This window comes from Myxine glutinosa, chromosome 4 (assembly GCF_964187855.1).
Source record: "Myxine glutinosa chromosome 4, kmMyxGlut1.1, whole genome shotgun sequence".
NCBI lineage: Eukaryota > Metazoa > Chordata > Myxini > Myxiniformes > Myxinidae > Myxine > Myxine glutinosa.
The window spans coordinates 114,076,699-114,095,329 of NC_136264.1; the positions used below are offsets into that span (position 1 = coordinate 114,076,699).

The following is an 18,631-nucleotide window of genomic DNA, read 5'->3' on the forward strand; positions in this document are numbered from 1 at the left end:
TCACTGATTTACACAAAATACTGCATAATGTTAACGTTTAATTTTTATTTTAGAATTTTTTACAAAATAATTTAAAATGAAAATCTGAAATGTCTGGAGTCAATAAGTATTCATTCCCTTTGATATGTCACTCGAAATTGAGCTCAGGTGCATCCAATTTCCTTTGATCATCCTTGAGATGTCTCTACAACTTGACTGGAGTCCACCTGTGACCAATTAAATTGATTGGACATGATTTGGAAAGAAACACACCTTTCTATATAAGGTCCCACAGTTGACAGTGAATATCAGAGCAGAAACTCTATCATGAAGTCAAAGAAACTGTCTGCAGAACTCTGAGATTTTAATTGTGAGGAGGCATCCATCTGGGGAAGGGTATAAAACAATTTCTAGAGTGTTGAAAGTTCCCAAGAACACAGTGAGCTCCATCATTAGGAAATGGAAAGAACATGAAACTACCCAGGCTCTTCCTAGGGCTGGTCGTCCAACCAAACTGAGCAACCAGGTGACGAAGAACCCAATGACCACTCTGACAGAACGACAGAGTTCCTTGACACATTTTAACTTTGTCATTATGGGGTATTTTGTGATGATTTGTGACAAAAACATCTCAATTTAATCCATTTTAAATTCAGGATGTAACAAAAATGTAAAACAAGTACAGATACATTCAAAGTACACCGCCCCCATGCCAAATGAATTAATATCCTCCAGCGCGGTATAGCCGGGGTGCCTTCGGTGCCCAGTGATAACGCCGTGCAACATATAGAGACGGAGAGGTGCACAATAACAATCGTAAAATAATTTCTTAGCTCCCTAGCTCAAAGGATGACTGAGATATCGCCCGGACAAACAAACAAACAAGGAAGAAAAAAACAAACAAACAACCGGAGTGAAAACTGAGTACTCCCTTTCAGCGTGCGTCATCGCCGGGCCCCCTTCGGTGCCCGGCGATGATGTCATGCAGCGCTTGGGGATGGCATAGGAAAGGAGCGGTGTACAATAAAAATCATAAAATAAACAAGTCAGGAGACGACGATGGTTCACGAGCGAGCGGTATTCAATGACAAAGGACGGACTATAACCGAAACAGGCCCGGACAGGCCAGGCCCGGAAATGTCAAAACGAAGGTTACTGACCATGAAATGAGATAGAAAATAATGTATAATCAGTTATGAGGTTAGTTAGCTACACAATACCGAAAATTCGGTTCGATTCCGACATCTTTGAAACTTTGACCTTTGTGACCTTCAAAGGTCAAAGGTCGAAGATTCTGAAATTTGTTGGAAATCTTGTATTTCATAATGTATGTGATAATATAAGATCATGTACGACATTTCACCCAATCAGGAAGCGAACAATGTAATAAAACCATCAAAAATCGACTTTTCTAAATTTCGTCACCTTGTGACCTTGACCTTGGGGCGAAAATGAAAAATCGAGCTCCGTGGGGCTAGACACATGATATTGGCCTAACCAAATATCGAAACCCCTGTCAGATTCCACCAAACCCCTCGGAGAAGATGAAGCTTGAACTTGATTACCCCAGAAAAAGACATCTTTTTCGAGCGTGGTTCCGCCCACAATGGGCGCAATACGCCCACTCTGGGCAGGACACAACTAGATCATGATATCAACCTCCCACCCAAGATTCATCAAGATCGGATGATATCATCGGGTAGTTATGCTGCGGACAGACACACACAGACAGACGCACACACATGACGAATATAGTGGTCACTTGATAATTCGTGAACCAATTAATAATGAAAATAAATTATAATCGTAAAATAATTAAATTATTAAGCAATTGGCTAAGAGAATACCTAAACTGCTTCATCCGAATCTAACAAAAAAAATAAAAAATGAAGCCATTAATCGAATAATTAAATAATTAATCGATTCATCAATAAATCAAAAACACCCTTTATAGCTAAATCCCTTGGTCATTGTCATGTCCAAATATCAGCTTCTTAACTCAAAAGGTGCCTGAGATATTGCCCAGATGAGAAAGGAAATAAATAAGTGCTTAATTAATCAATAATGATCAAGTAATTAATCGATTAATTGATTAATCAAAAAACCAAAAATAATGTTTTTGCCAAAGCACGTGCTCACTATTGTGCCGAAATTTCAGCTTCCCAGCTCAAAGGACGGCTAAGATATCGCCCAAACAGACAAACAAACAAACAAGAAAGCAAGAAAGAAACCGGAGTGAAAACTGAGTACTCCCTTTCAGCCAGCGGCATCGCCGGGCCCCCTTAGGTGCCCGGCAACGACGTCATGCAGCGGCTGGAGATGGCATAGGAAAGGAGCGGTGTACAACAAGTCAAGGAGTGTGAATACTTTCTGAAGGCACTTTTTGAATATGTTGTAAAGATTTGTAATTTGACCATAGGCACAGGATACAATAGCCGACTTTTGTTTTCAAGGTAGCAAGGGGGCTTTAACATCCATAAGTAAACAAATGGGAAACCAAATTTAGCATTCCACCAAAAGATGGTGCACTGATTAATGCAAAGCCGTGGCTGAGAAGCACCAGGATGATTGTGTCAGTAATCAAACCCACACAAGACAGCTCAGCGACAAGTACGCATATCCTGCCAATCAAGAAAACACTGCTGACTCTTAAGAAATGACTATTACTATCATTTATTTGCAAGAAAGGACACCTTCCATGCACACACATTGGAGCAGGGCGATGCATCAATGTGTGTGCCATCCATCAGAAGGAAGTTTAAAGCTGGAGGGCCAGTCTGCCATGATTACACATCGTGATTTCAAAACATCAAGAAACCTACAAGTACCCGACTCAGTGGCATAATCGTTTGACATAGAGCATCCAATCTGAATCTGGGAGGTTGTCGATTCAATTGAGCCACTCACCAAGTTATACCAAATACTTCGACCAAAACTTTGCTTACGTATCCATCTTGTTCATCCCTTGCTTTCTCCACTAATACTCATTGTTACCTTCATCCCCTGGTTGTCAGTCTCCATCGACTTTCTTCCCCTGCCCTGATGTTGGCGTGTCCCCTTTCTCCTGTTGTTCCCATTGCTATGTTTGGTCCTGATCTGTTCTGTGTCCTCGCTCTTCCCGCAGGCTTGTATAAAAATAAAGCATAGATACGGATAAAACCCATGGGTTGGCATCTACGTGGGGAGGGTTGAGATATTTCCTCGATTGCTCAGCTGACTACAAACACAACAACAACAGGCATTTTAAGGCCATTTTCCCTGCTAGAGCGAGGGATAGCCTTGCAGGCTCCATGACAATCTTCTCCATTTTGCCCTATTTTCTGCATCTCCCCTTTTTAACCCCCTTGCCCGCATTTCTTCTTCCACCATCTTTAGCCAAGTCTTTCTCGGTCTTTCCCATCCTCTACTTCCTTCTACATTCATTTCCATCACTCTTCTCAACCAGTCACTTTCATCCTTCCTCAACACATGACCAAACCATCTCAACCTGTTTCTCTTCACAGCATCCATCACAGGCTCTATTCCCATCATCTTTCGCAATTCATCATTTGTCTTCCTCTCTCTCAACGATACTCCACACATCCACCGAACCAGTCGCATTTCCACCCTTTCCAGCCTTCGTTGCTGCTCTACGTTCATTACCCATGTCTCACTCCCATAAATCATAACACTTCTCACACATGCAGCATACACCTTTCCCTTCAGCCTCAACGACTCCCCTCCTCGTCAGCATGCCACTCAGTTCCCGAAACTTCTTCCAAGCACATCTCACTCTATCAACCGTTGCAGAGTCTGATCCACCTTCTCCATTCAGCATGTCTCCGAGGTAGCAAAATGTTTTCACACCTTTCAGCTTCTTGCCGTCTCCAAGATCCAACTCAACATTTCCTCCATCTGGAGCTCCCTCTGTGCACACCTTACATTTGAATGTAGCTGCCACACTGGTTAATGACCCTCTCAAACCACTACATTTTTGATGAACCCACTCAGCGCACATTGTACATTGAATGAGTTCACTCCGACACCCTTCCTGCACACAGCACATGGCCACTTCACAGTTCTTTCCACCTCACCACATGCTTTATAAAGAGAAAAGCTGAATTTATTATAAAGCTGACTATACAGAGAAAAGTGATGCCACAAAGATGGCATATCCCATACTAGGAAGTTGCATGACTTCCCCAAGGTCAGTGGCTTGGTTTGTTTGAAGTCAAATCTGGTATTAGTTTCCTGTTTTACTCTGCATGCTTGCGCGTGATTTGTGTGGCAGCTACTCGACGAGCCTTATACCACGTAGGGTAAAAACTATAACAATAATAATTTTAAAACATCAGTATGATCAGCACAAGAAACAACCAATGTTGAGGAGAGAACTTGCAGTTTAACTGAAATGTATGCAAGATTTTATTGCCAGAAGAATTCCATTGGGGATATTTGATCGTATATGCTCCTTTACCTATTATCAGTTCTGTACAAAACGTGCGCCTTGTGTTTAATACATAAAACATGTTATCTTATGGCCAAATGAAAAGCACAAGTCAAATTTTATTGCTGGAAGAATTCCATCGGGGATATTTGATCGTATATGCTCCTTTACCTTGCTCCAAAAAGAGGACCATGGTGCCCAAAAAGGGCCAACCCCCTGCCATGCGGGGAAAATGGCCTCTAAAGGTCGTTCATGCTCCTTTACCTATTATATGTACAAAACGTGCGCCTTGTGTTTAATACATAAAACATGTTACCTTATGGCGAAATGATAAACAAGTCAAACTAGAACAGCACTTGGTAGAGAGTATTACCTCCACCAGACTGAACAGTTTACAATTTGTATCCCACTAATAGGCCGGATCTGCATCCGAACCTGAACCAAAATCTAATCACGTCTAACCTGTTACACACCCAACATAGAAAACCAAGATTCCTCCAAATCCGTCTACAACGTTTTGAGATATCATGCTGTATATCGGTTTTAGCCCCATCACTCAATGATGCCTGGTGTTGGCTTAGTGGTCAGGGTGCTGGCTTGGGATCCTAGGATCCTGGGTTCGAATCCCGGTCGATCGCTGAATTAACCCCAGGGGGGTTGACTCAGCCTGTCAACCTTCCGAGGTCGGCAAATTGAGTACCAGCTTGCTGGGATGAATGATCCCGGTGTGTACCCCGGTTTAGAATAGGTACACCGTATCCCTGCGCATCGTAATAGGCGACCAAGGGTTGGCGTCAGGAAGGGCATCCGGCCATAAAAACATTGCCTCAAACAGGGAACCATGATTGTCATGGGGCCCGCAAGGCCAACTCCCGCTTTAGCGGGGAAAAATGGCCTCAAAACGATCATTCATATTCATTCATACTCAATGGTGAAGAAGCACTTTAAATTCGAGGATCAGGATCCGGATCTTCACCAAAATCAAATCATTTTGTCCTCGTCATACACCCAACCTGTCCACCAAATTTCATCAGAATTCATCAACAACCTTTCGAGATATTCTGCTCAACCAACAGACAAACAAACAGATAGGGGTGAAAAATAACTTCTGTCCACCTTCAGCAGCAGGGGTAAATATTTCATTGATACTTCAAAGTTACTATCCAAACCACATCCCACTGCATATCCAAGATAAATAAACAAGAAATATGTCGTGCATAGCACGATACTTGCGAAATCCCTAAAATAAGTTGTTAGCCTATGATGACCTCAAAAATAATTGGTGGTTGAATTCAGTGACCTGGTATGCAAGTCCTCTTAAAATTTCAAGTCAATCAGATGGAAATTGAGGATTTTAGAAATATAGCCTATGTTGACCTTTTGGCCGATGTTGACTTATTGACCTTTTAACCCAAAAAACAATAGGCTTCTTGCTTATGACCAACTCTACCATTTGGTGAAGTTTCGTGAAGATCGGTTGAAAATTGTGACCTGTAGGCGAATGACATACAGCCAGACAGAATAACGCACAAGACCAACCAATATACTTGAAAAATCTTCGATTTTCGCAAGTAACAAATACATAAAAGAAAATAAGTAAACCAATAAACAACATAAAAGCCGATTACTTTCTCCTTCTAAATGATAGTTATTTTGGGGACAGATAATTTTTGCACCCTGAACAATTCGATACTCACATTAAAATAATTAATCAAAGAATTTGGACAAAATAACAACAAAAACAGGATCTAGATCTTTTTATTTTTTTGCAAGTTTGTGAACAAAATATGTAAGGCCTGGCAGGACAGAGAATACGTACGCACACACACTCTCCTCTGTCCTCTCGAGCCTGGATTTGAATCTCGGCCCAGCTATAAACTACCACCACGGTGTCTCCTATGAAGGGTGAGGCATCAATGTGTGTGCCATCCATCGGAAGGAAGTTTAGCCAGAGGACCTGTCTGCCAGCACTGTTTGGTGGATGTTAAAGATCCCACGGTGTAATTTGTGAAGAGTCGAGACATTATCAATGGCACCCTGTCAAAATTACGCATTCCTGCCACTTTCAGTCATACATCAGGCATGGGCAGCAGGTTTGTGAAAGACTTGGTCCAATGACGTTCCCTGGATGGCCCCACAAGGACTTGGGAATAAATGAGGCAGTTAAAGAAGCAGTAGCCAAAATCTATGTCACAAACTGTTCATCTTGATAAGCGACTAAATGATTAAACTTTATTGTATGAATAGTGTATGGTGTAACAGTCCACTCCGAGTCTGGGAGGTCAGTGGTTCAAACCCCGGCCGAGTCGTACTAAAGATAAAATGGTACGTGCTGCTTCCTTGCTTGACATTCCACATTTAAGAGGACAAGAGCACGGACAATCCCCTCCAGTTGGCATCCATATGGGAAGGAGGAAATGCCTCCTTAGGAAATGCCCAGCTGAGTGTGGTGCAAAAGGCAACTCCATTGTTGTGGCATCAATGGTACCCAGAGTGCCCCGGGAAGTGACGGCACTTCCCCCAAGCTCAGTGGCTGGTTGTCTTGTCTAACAGTCCTGTGTTGTGTCTCATGTCTTTGTTTGTATGTCCATGTGTGTGCGGCAGCAGGTCCACCATAAGTCTTAGATCATGTAAAAATTATAGATTTCAAAAAACCATGAATACACGACTTGCCAGTAACCAATAAAAAAGCACGGCAAATGTGCAGATCAACTCCAGCTTAAATATAATCCAACTAGTATAAAGCCCGTCAAAAATGACGGGTTGGAACAGTTTGACGGTACACCGAAGTCTGGGCCTACTGTCAGGGGTGCTTATATCATCTTTATTTGTTAGACATCATACAAACTTAAATGAACACTCGTTTTACTCTGCGCAGATTGCACATCACGTGCAAAAAATTTCACCTCCCTGTGCCTTGTATTTATTGTGATTTAAAAAAATACCGCTTCTGTACACCGACCTTGAGGCTCAGTTTGCAAACCACCGTCTACAATTCCAATGTAAGAGACATAATTACTCTTCTTTTGGGTCTTCAGAGTCCTTGGGGTCTTTTGTGTCCTTGGGGTCTTTTGTGTCCTCGGGGTCATTTGGGTCCTTGGGGCCTTCAGCGTCTTTTGTGTCTGTTGGGCTCTTCTGGTTCATCGGTGTCTTTTGGGTCATTTGAGTCTTTTGGGTCATTTGGGTCATTTGGGTCCTCTAGGTCTTTTGTCATTCGAGTATTTTGGGTCCTCGATCTGGATCTTTGGGGTATTTAAGGGTCTTCGGGGTATTTTGTGTCTTAGCGGTAATTTTGGGTCCACTGTGTCCTCAGGGTATTTAAGGGGCTCTAGGGTCTTTTCGGTCTTCGGAGTTTTTTGGGTCTTCTTGATATTCAAGGGTCTTTTGGGTATTTTGGGTCTCCTTGATCCTTTCAGTAACCAGGCTCATTTGGGTCTTCAGGGTCTTTTCGATCTTTTCGGTCTTCTGGGTATTTAAAGGTCTTTGGGTATTTTGGGTCTTTAACAGTCTTTAGAATCTTTTGGGTGTTCAGGGTCTTTGTGGTCTTTAAGGTCTTGGAGTCTTTTGGGTATTTGGAGTATTTATGGGTCTTTGGGGAATTTGGGGTTTTTGTGGTCTTTTGGATCTTTAAGGGTCTTTGTGTCTTTGGGGTATTTTGGGTTTTCATGGACTTGTCAGTCTTTTAAGTCCTCTGGGTCATTTGGGTCCTTGGGGTCTTCAGGGTCTTCAGGGTCTTTCAGTAACTTCAGGGTCTTTTGGATATTTTGGGTCTTCAGGGTCTTTTAGGTCTTTGGGATATTTAAGGGTCTTTGGGGTGTTTAAGGGTCTTTGTGGCATTTATGGGTCTTCAGGGTCTTTAGAGTCTTTGTGTTATTTTGGGACTTTAAGGATCTTGTGGCCTTTTGGGCGTTTTGGGGTCTTTGGAGTATTTTGGATCTTTAACAGTCTTCAGTGTCTTCGGGGTATTTTGGGTGTTTGGGGCCCATTGGGTCTTCAGGGTCTTCTGGGCCCTTGGGGTATTTTGGGTCCTCTGGGTCATTTGGGTCCTCGGGATTGTTTGGGTCTTTTGGATCCTCAGGGTATTTTGGGTCTTCAGGGTCTTTTGAGTTTTCTGGGTATTTTGGGTGTTTGGGGTCCATTGGCTCTTCAGGGTCTTTTCAGTCTTTTGGGTCTTTAACAGTCTTCAGGGTGTTTTGGGTCTTCAGGGTATTTTGGGTGTTTTGGGTCCATTGGGTCTTCAGGGTCTTTTGGGTCTCCAGGGTCTTTTGGATCTTCAGAGTCCTTGGGGTCTTCATCAGTCTACAGGGTATTTGGGGTCCATTGGGTCCTCAGTCTTGTCGGTCTTTTAACCGGATGACACACAGTCGTGTTCAACGATTGCCCTTAACCCCGCCCTCCGAGCCCCCCCCCCCACTCGGGTCGAGCCCCCCCCCCCCCCACCCCCGAGCCCCCCATCCCTCCTAAAGCACTACTCAAAGCCTTTAAAACCTAGCCTTATGAAGGGGGACAGACAAACACAAACACACACACACACACACACACACACACACACACACACACACACACACACACACACACACACACGTATATGGTAGATGACAAAGAAGAAGCAATTAACCTCCAGAACGACTCCTCACACGAGTTCTCAACTTAATTTGGAGCCTGGCTTCCGAGAACAGCATGGATCAATATTTCCATGCTCATCAAAATTCTAATTCATTCTTTTTTTTCCTACAACCAATGCACTTCTCCTCACCTCAAATTCACGTACTGCGGCGGCAAAGCTTGGGGAACGTCTGCAGCTGTCGTCGAGCAAGGCCAAATTGCGGTCAAATTCCCGTATGTACGCAGAGTACATCTTGAGGTACGGCCCTTTCCGCAAAATCACGTCTGAAATCTTTGGTTCATCTCCCCTGCATACATTTGAAATGCATGAGACAATTACACTTTTACATGGTTATAGATACTCACGGGGAAAAGAAAAAACACAGGAACAGAAATATTCATAAAAAATGAAAATAAGAACAACAAATAATTGCACCAATACAGGAGAAAGGTGATTAAAGTTTCGAGCTCAAATATATTCGCTCACCAGCAGGAAAGTCTTTCTTCCAGGTCTCTCAGTAGATCTTGGTTCAGTTTGTATAACTGTGGCAGGTAAAATAAAATCTGGTTGAGGGTCCTCTCATCAATAATGGGTCTGCCCAATGTCTGGTTCGCCTTGTCCACAGCATCGCGGAAGTCCTGCGGCAGACGGGTCATCAACTGCATGAACGGTGCAGTGGGATCATAAAAAGCCATATGAAAACCTCTTATGAAGACCTCTTATGAAGACCTCTTATGAAGACCTCTTATGAAGACCTCTTTTGAAGACCTCTTTTGAAGACCTCTCATGAAAACCTCTCATGAAAACCTCTCATGAAGACCTCTCATGAAGACCTCTCATGAAGACCTCTCATGAAGACCTCTCATGAAGACCTCTCATTAAGACCTCTCATGAAGACCTCTCATGAAGACCTCTCATGAAGACCTCTCATGAAGACCTCTCATGAGGACCTCTCATGAGGACCTCTCATGAGGACCTCTCATGAAGACCTCTCATGAGGACCTCTCATGAAGACCTCTCATGAAGACCTCTCATGAAGACCTCTCATGAAGACCTCTCATGAAGACCTCTCATGAAGACCTCTCATGAAGACCTCTTATGAAGAACTCTTATGAAGACCTCTTATGAAGACCTCTTATGAAGACCTCTTATGAAGCACTTCCTTCACACTTTTGTTTGTATCCGAAACCGTACTGAGCAATGTGGTGGACCTTTGTAGTCACCCATAAACCGAGCTAGTCATATCAAACACTCCAATCGAGTGTAATTCCGCTTCATACTATCCCACATCCCTTTAAAATAACTAGGAAGAGGAAGGCTGGCAGAAATAAGCCAAGTGGCAGCCAATTTGTGAGTAACAGCCGGCAGCAAAGGTCTCGAGGGGTCCGGCTTGATAAGATCACACGCACAGCTGGAATCAAGAATCGGCCTAATGAGTGTTGCATTTGGCCCTCAGTGCCCCCTGCTAGCGACTTCCTGCACATGATGCTGCCAGAGCCAACATCCGGACATGTGAGAACACGCGTGTTTGTGTGCGACACCCGGCTCCAACGGATTCAGTTCATGGGATCAAAGCAAACCCGGGGATTCTGTAAAGAACACTTGCGGCACACAAAACCGAGGCCCAAATGTGCTTGCTTACAAAAAGACTGGTTATTTATACGACTAGACGTCCATCAAGTTCAACAAAACCCGGCCACTGGAACAGCAAATCCAAAGAAGATTCAATCTTTAGGGATGAAAAAAACGTCCAATCGCAAATGTTTTGATCATTTTCCTTTTCACGTTGAAATATTGTGTTTTAATCAACGATTGCAGAACAGTGACTGTTGAAAGAGACTCACAACATGAAGAAGCTTCAGCACGTCGACAAATCTGAAACACAAACCAAACACCACTTATTAGTTGCAAGTAAACTTTGACCCCAAACAGTAATAGTGTAGCAGCATAGCAAACCTGTTGTGCATTTTGTGATACGAGCACCAAATTTGGCACAAATGTACATTAATATGTTGCGAACATTGTGTGGTCAGCAATGAAGACGAGAGTCTGAATTACATGTATGCAAAAGACCTTGTGAACCAGTGAAGCAAATACATGGGTAAGCATGAATTAAATCTAGGGCATGATATAATTTCCATGATGTTTACCTCTACACTCAATGGTGGAAGGAGGTAATGTTTTGATCCCAGCTTGTCTGTATGTCTGTTTGTCTGTTAGTCCACAAAATTCCAGACAAAGCTTGTAGTAGTGGTAGTTGTAGTGGTAGTGGTGATAACAGAAATTGTTATATAGAACTGAGCTTATATTATTATTATATGCAGAAAATAACTTCATTTCTATATGCCCTGCAGTGGACAGGTTAATTGGTTTATGCACTGAAGGGGTCACCCTGGTGTGCACTGCTGTGTTCTGCCTCACTGAGTTGTTCAGGTATGATGTACTCAGCACAAGCTTCCGGTCGGCCCGGAGGTGGGGGTGCGGGGCCTGTCACGGAACGTCAAAACAAACGGCCTGCCGGGGCCGCCCAAAAGTCGGGCGTGAGGGGCGCGTCCACTAATGGAACGCCTCTCGCTTCCCAGATCGAGGGCCACGTGGTCAGGAGAACCTCGTCCCTTCCGGTCACACTTTGCCTATCGGCCGGCCTCGAAGACCGAAATTGTGACGGTGTCACCCGAAAAATTTGAAATTACGGAATTTGAAAAAATCTGAAAAAAAAAATTACGGAATTTCAAGTGGCCCAATATCTGAAAATGTTCGCAACATATTAATGTACATTTGTGCAAAATTTGGTGCTTGTATCACAAAATGCACAATTCTTTTGAATATTTGGGCTAAGCCGCCCCACTATAATGACATGTTTCAAGCCACGGGTGTGGAAAGGGCAAACTCACACTTTCTCGGACGTCATGATCTCGTGAGCGATGCAATGAAGTTTCTTACTGTTTGTGACTTCATCCTGAAAAGAAAATGTATCGACTTTTGTACACAATTGAAAATTAGTCAGGTAGCTGTTGAAAAGCAAGATGGCATAGAATATAGATTAATATACACCGTTTGCACAAGCCCTTCAAGAGCCAAGCACAAAGGTAGTTTAGTCAGAACCATGAGGTCGATGAATCAGAGTTCTTCTTTGGTTTGTTTGATTAATTATGAGTGATTAAAATTCGTATTAACTACAGAATTAATGGCCATGATGGAGGAAAAGGGCCTGAGGACAGTAGGAGGGCAAGTGGCTGAGGAAGGGAGACAATGGTAAGTGAGGAGGGGAGAAGGCAGGCGTGGAGGAGGGGAGAAGGCAGGCGTGGAGGAGGGGCGAAGGCAGGCGTGGAGGAGGGGCGAAGGCAGGCGTGGAGGAGGGGCGAAGGCAGGCGTGGAGGAGGGGCGAAGGCAGGCGTGGAGGAGGGGCGAAGGCAGGCGTGGAGGAGGGGCGAAGGCAGGCGTGGAGGAGGGGCGAAGGCAGGCGTGGAGGAGGGGCGAAGGCAGGCGTGGAGGAGGGGCGAAGGCAGGCGTGGAGGAGGGGCGAAGGCAGGCGTGGAGGAGGGGCGAAGGCAGGCGTGGAGGAGGGGCAAAGGCAGGCCTGGAGGAGGGGAGAAGGTAGGTGGGGAGAATGGGAGAAGGCAAGTGGGGAGAAGGGGAGAAGGCATGTGGGGAGAAGGGGAGAAGGCAGGCGTGGAGAAACGTCCTCAATCCCAGTTTCCTGCTCTATATGTTTTCCAAAATGTGGTCTTTTGGAAATGAACTGTAATGAAATGCAGGCAGTATTCATGCTATACGTTTTTATTGTCAGTCACAATGTCTTTAGCCTAATGGATATGGTAAATGGCAATTGTTTTATCATATTCTGCCAGAAAACAACAAGCAGATCAAAGCGATAATCAAATGACCATTTAGATATACTTTTTTTTTTAATACTGTACTGTGGCGGACACAAGGGACACGAATTCAGCGCACCAGCAGGTGGCGCGAACGTCCAGGCGGGGAACTGGAATGCATGCCCCGCCTATCGACCACGCCCGGGGACTAAGCGTGGCCTCGGGATATATATGCGGGCTCTAAGCTCGGACCCGCTCAGTGCTGCAGGACGAGCTTTGGAATAGAGACTCTTTGTTGTAACAAACGCGTTGTGGCCTACCTCTTTGGCATTCGAGTTGTGTGTGCGCAGCACCACACTACACTGGTGACCCCGATTGGTTCAGCCGTTGCTAACCACCAAACGCGCCATGGCCACCAAAGCCGTCGCAGTTAAACTCCCCGAGTTTTGGGAGGCACAAGCCGACATTTGGTTCGTCCAGGCCGAAGCTCAATTTCAGCTCTGAGGCATAACGGCGGACGAGACCCGGTACGACCACGTGGTCTCCGCCCTCGGGCCCGGCACTGCCGCCCGAGTCGTGTCCATCCTTCGGCGCCCGCCGGGCGACAACAAGTACGAGGCGCTCAAACGTCTCCTGCTCGCCACGTTCGGGCTCACGGAGATCGAACGGGCCGACCGCCTCCTGGACCTTCCCGACCTCGGCGACACACGACCATCCGTGCAGATGGATTTTATGCCGTCGCTGCTTGGTGACCAACCACCGGATTTCTTATTCCGGGGGCTGTTCCTACGCCAGCTACCCGCACAGGTACGCCTCGCGCTGGCCGGTTCCAAGATAAAGGAACCCCGCGCTCTGGCCGTAGAGGCCGACATGTTTTTTGCGGCTTGCGACACGCGGTCGGGGTTACGGTGCTGCCCTCGTGGATCCCGGGGCAGTGGCTACAGCGCCTTCGGCTTCCCTCGTGGCCGCTGCTGCGCCCCGCCCACTACCGCCGCCGCCAACACTATGGCCGCCGCCAACACTACGGGCGCCGCGGCCGCGGCCGCAAACCTGGTGCTACTACCACACCAGGTTCGGCCGCAAGGCTAAAACGTGTCGCCCGCCGTGCTCTTTTGACAGGTCGGGAAACGACCAGGCCGGCGCTCATTAGCGGCCCTGAGCGTCAGCCATTCCGGCAGCCTCCTGTTCATCACGGACACCTTGTCCGGGTGCCGTTTTCTTTGTGACACAGGAGCGCAGGTGAGCGTCCTCCCCACCTCCACGTCCGACAAGCAAACCACGGGCCGGGGCCCCGCTTTGCTTGCCGCCAACGGTACACCCATCCGCACATTTGGGAAGCGTTGCCTCTCCCTGCGGTTCGGAGGGCAGCGCTTTCAATGGTCGTTCGTGACCGCCAGCGTGCCAATGGCACTGCTCGGTGCAGATTTCCTATGTGCGAATGGGCTGTTGGTCGACGTGAAGCGCAGACGGCTCGTCCAGGCCGAAACCTTCAGCTCGCTCGCTTGTTCGCTGAGCGGCTCGTTGAGCGGCTCACTGAGCGGCTCACCGAGCGGCTCACCGAGCGGCTTGCCAAGCGGCTTGCTGGAGGGTTCCGTCCCGGCGAGTTTAGTTTGCACGCTTCCGGCAGCGGACGGCTTTACCCGCCTCCTCGCCAGTTTCCCGGCCCTCACATGGCCCACCTTCTCAGCGGTGGCCGTTAAACACGGGGTGGAGCACCATATCCCCACGGTCGGGCCGCCGGTCTATGCCCGGGCATGCCGACTCGAGCCCACGAAGCTCGCGGTGGCAAAAGCGGCGTTCGCCACGCTGGAGCGGCTGGGGATCGTACGGCGCTCCAACAGCGCTTGGGCTTCCCCTCTGCACATTGTGCCGAAGCCCGGTGGAGGATGGCGGCCGTGCGGGGACTACCGCCGGCTCAATGATGCCACCACCCCCGACCGCTACCCGGTCCTGCACATCCAGGACTTTTCTGCCCGGTTGGCAAACACGACCGTGTTTTCCAAGGTGGACCTCATCCGGGGCTACCACCAGGTCCCCGTCCAACCGGACGACGTCCCGAAGACGGCCGTCATTACCCCTTTCGGCCTCTTCGAGTTCCCTAGGATGCCTTTCGGGTTGAAGAATGCGGCCCAGGCGTTCCAACGGCTTATGGACAGCGTCTTGCGCGACTTAACTTTCCTGTTTGTCTACCTGGACAACATCCTGGCCGCGAGCGCGTCCCGGGAGGAGCACCTGCTCCACCTCCGCACGCTCTTCGAACGTCTGGGCCAGCATGGCCTCATCATCAACCCCGCCAAGTGCCGTTTCGGCATCGCCACCATCGACTTCTTGGGGCACCGCATCACCAGGCACGGGGCCGTCCCTTTACCGGCCAAGGTGGAGGCGGTCAGGGATTTCCCGTGGCCCCGCACGATCAAGGGGCTCCAGGAGTTCCTGGGCATGGTAAATTTTTACCACCGCTTCGTGCCCAACGTCACCCAGCAACTCCGCCCTTGCACGAGGCCCTCCGGGGCAAGCCGGGCAAAGGTGACATCGCCTGGTCGGCGCCGATGACCGCGGCGTTTTGCGGGCGCAATGCTGGCCCTGGCCGACGCCACCATGCTGGCGCACCCGGCGCCCGATGCACCGATCGCCCTCACCACCGACGCATCGGACGACGCAGTGGGCGCGGTGCACGAGCAGTGGGTGCGTGGTGCTTGGCAACCGCTGGCGTTTTTTAGCCGGCAGCTTCGCCCGCATGAACGCCGCTATAGCACCTTTGACCGCGAGCTGCTCGGGCTCCACCTGGCGGTCCGACACTTCCGCCATCAGCTGGAGGGCCGCCCGTTCATGGCTTTCGTCGACCACAAGCCCCTTGTGTTCGCGATGGCCAAGGTCGCCGAGCCATGGTTGGCACGGCAGCAGCGTCACCTCTCTGCCGTGTCCGAGTACACGACGGACATCCGTCATGTGGCGGGTAAGGACAACCCGGTGGCGGATTGCCTTTCCCGGTCCATCGTGCTCGCGGTCCACCTCGGGGTCGACTATGCCCGGATGGCGGAGGACCAGACCGCCGACCCCGGTGTCCAGGCCTTGCGGACCACCGTCACGGGCCTCCGCGTCACCGAGGTGCCGTTCGATGCCGCGGGCGTGGCCCTCCTATGCGACGTCTCCCTCGGCCGGCCTCGCCCAATCGTGCCCGCTGGCTGGCGGCGCCCAGTTTTCGACGCCATCCACGGCCTGTCCCACCCGGGCATGAAGGCATCCCAGAAGCTCGTTGGGGCGAAGTTCGTCTGGCACGGTCTCCGGAAGGACGTCCGCGACTGGGCCAGGACGTGCCTCGCGTGCCAGCGCGCAAAGGTCCACCGCCACACCAAGGCCCCGTTGGCGGCGCCCGAGCATCGGTTCGACCATGTGCACGTCGACTTGGTGGGACCTCTGCCCCCCTCGCAGGGGTTCACCCACCTCCTCACCATGGTGGACCACACCACACGGTGGCCGGAGGCCGTCCCATTGGCGGCGACGTCTGCAGCTGATGTGGCGCAGGCCTTCATCGCCACTTGGGTTGCCCGGTTTGGTGCCCCCCTCGGACATCTCGTCCGACCGCGGCCCCCAGTTCACCTCGGAGCTCTGGGCCGCGGTGGCGCAAGGGCTCGGGGTGACACTGCACCGCACCACAGCCTACCACCCCCAGGCCAATGGCCTGTGCAAGCGCTTTCATCGCTCAATGAAGGCCGCACTCCAGGCCAGCCTCCGCGACGGCGGCTGGGTCGACAGACTCCCCTGGGTCCTGCTGGGCCTCAGGACGGCGCCCAAGGACGACCTGCGCGCGTCCTCGGCGGAGCTTGTCTTTGGGCAACCACTGCGGGTACCGGGTGAATTTATCCCCGACTCCACGGCTCCTTGGTCCGCGGCGCAAAAGCGCTCCGCCCTTCAGGAGACCGCCCGGAGGTTCGCCCCGGTGCCGACGGCACACCACGGTTGCCCGCCTTCCAGCTTCGCACGGCGAAGTACCTCTTCGTCCGGCACGACGCCCACCGGGCACCGCTACGGCCCCCGTACGACGGGCCCTTTCACGTGCTAGAGACCGGGGACAAATATTTCACCATCGACATCGGCGGTGCCCGGGATCGCATCTCCGTGGACCGCCTCAAGCCGGCCCACCTCGATCCGGACCACCCCCCGCAAGCAGCTCTGCCTCCGCGTCGAGGCCACCCCCCGGCGGTCGGACTCCCGGCACCCCCCAGCCCCGCCACCCATCGCCAGGGGGCGTTTCGGCCGGGTCATCCGGCTTCCCCGCAAACTCACCCTTCAGGTGCGCGGGAATTCTGGGGGGACGCGTGTGGCGGACACAAGGGACACTAATTCAGCGCACCAGCAGGTGGCGCGAACGTCCAGGCGGGGAACTGGAATGCATGCCCCGCCTATCGACCGATCGGCCACGCCCGGGGACTAGGCGTGGCCTCGGGATATATATGCGGGCTCAAAGCTCGGGCCCGCTCAGTGCTGCAGTACGAGCTTTGGAATAAAGACTCTTTGTTGTAACAAACGCGTTGTGGCCTACCTCTTTGGCATTCGAGTTGTGTGTGCGCAGCACCACACTGAAGTACGAACATTGAGTGATTTGAGTGCCACATGCTCGTGTATATGACAATGCAAGATGTTTCACCTCTTCAATGCCAAGGTATGTCGGACATGATGATGCAGAGATGGGGCGCTGATGTTTGAGACGTCTAATCTGGATTTGGTTCCTGACCTGGTTATAAAGTGTCGGATGTCGGATCACAAAGTGTAATGTTCCTTGTGTTGACATTAACTGGGAAGCCGTTCACTGCCATTCGTCGGTAGGTGCTAAAGATCTCACAACGTCTTTCGATGAAGAGTAGATTAGTTATTTATTACCAGCGCAACTTGAACAAAACCCAAATCCCTTCCCTTCCAACTTAACGATCCAACATTTTGGAATTATCTTGTTAATTAAGACTTACTCCGCCTGTAAATATGTGATATGATGTTTGTCAAAAGCTTATGTTTCAAAGTCAAATAAGACAGCCATTGAAGGATCCTTGTGAAACAAAATAATTTTCTTTAAGGGTTTTTTGACAGAGATTCTCATCAAACGACTGGTCTTGTGAGATTGCTTGAGAAGCTTAAGCTGGCTTGCTGCACAAGGTAACAATCCAGTTAACCTCTCTGTTGACCAAAGGCGTCCTCCATGATGCATTGCCGAGAAAGTCCAGCATATGACCACATGCTTGACGAGAGAGGTGAAACATTCCTTGCCATTTTGCCTGTTACATTCCCAATTGTATGCATCATCAATAAAGAGGATTTAAACTTTGTGTAATTGTTCTTCCTCTTATTTTAATATCAATACCACTAAATTAGTGGAACGGAGCATTCATCAAAAAGCAAAGATAAAACCATCATAGGCATGTAATCGTACCTGCTTCCCATGTCCGTGCTCTGGATCTCCAAACCTCCCGGTATCTTCACCTTCCCTCTCTTCAACATCATCATCATCACCATCATCATCATCATCATCTTCCTCAGAGCTATTCATTCCTCCATCTTCAGTCATAATCCTACAGGGAAGAGTAGCCGACTTGCTGACGTGCCTTTGGCCAGAAACGAGGCAAGAGAGTTAACGCACACCTCACTCTTCGTATCCGTTGACTGTTACTGCTATTTCTGGTGGCAACTGGCAGAGACGATTAGCAGATGGCTAACCTGGCGGAATACCAGAACAGCCAGGATAACCTGCCAAAAAGAGGGATAACCCTCGATATACCATGTAAATGTCTGGACTGGGAAACAAAGTCGTGC

At 49.0% G+C, this 18,631-nt stretch overlaps 1 protein-coding gene across 1 annotated transcript in view; it reads right to left on the reverse strand.

The window, feature by feature from the left end:
* The window catches only part of FGD6 (FYVE, RhoGEF and PH domain containing 6), an 86,852-nt gene that overhangs the window by 30,536 nt on the left and 37,685 nt on the right, over window positions 1-18,631 (reverse strand). The window contains exons 4-8 of the mRNA XM_068113142.2: window positions 18,252-18,390; window positions 11,906-11,970; window positions 10,856-10,886; window positions 9,498-9,649; window positions 9,162-9,318 (exon numbers count right to left, since the gene is read on the reverse strand). Coding sequence (XP_067969243.2) covers window positions 9,162-9,318; window positions 9,498-9,649; window positions 10,856-10,886; window positions 11,906-11,970; window positions 18,252-18,390 — 544 coding nt within the window. The remainder of the gene's footprint in view (window positions 1-9,161; window positions 9,319-9,497; window positions 9,650-10,855; window positions 10,887-11,905; window positions 11,971-18,251; window positions 18,391-18,631) is intronic.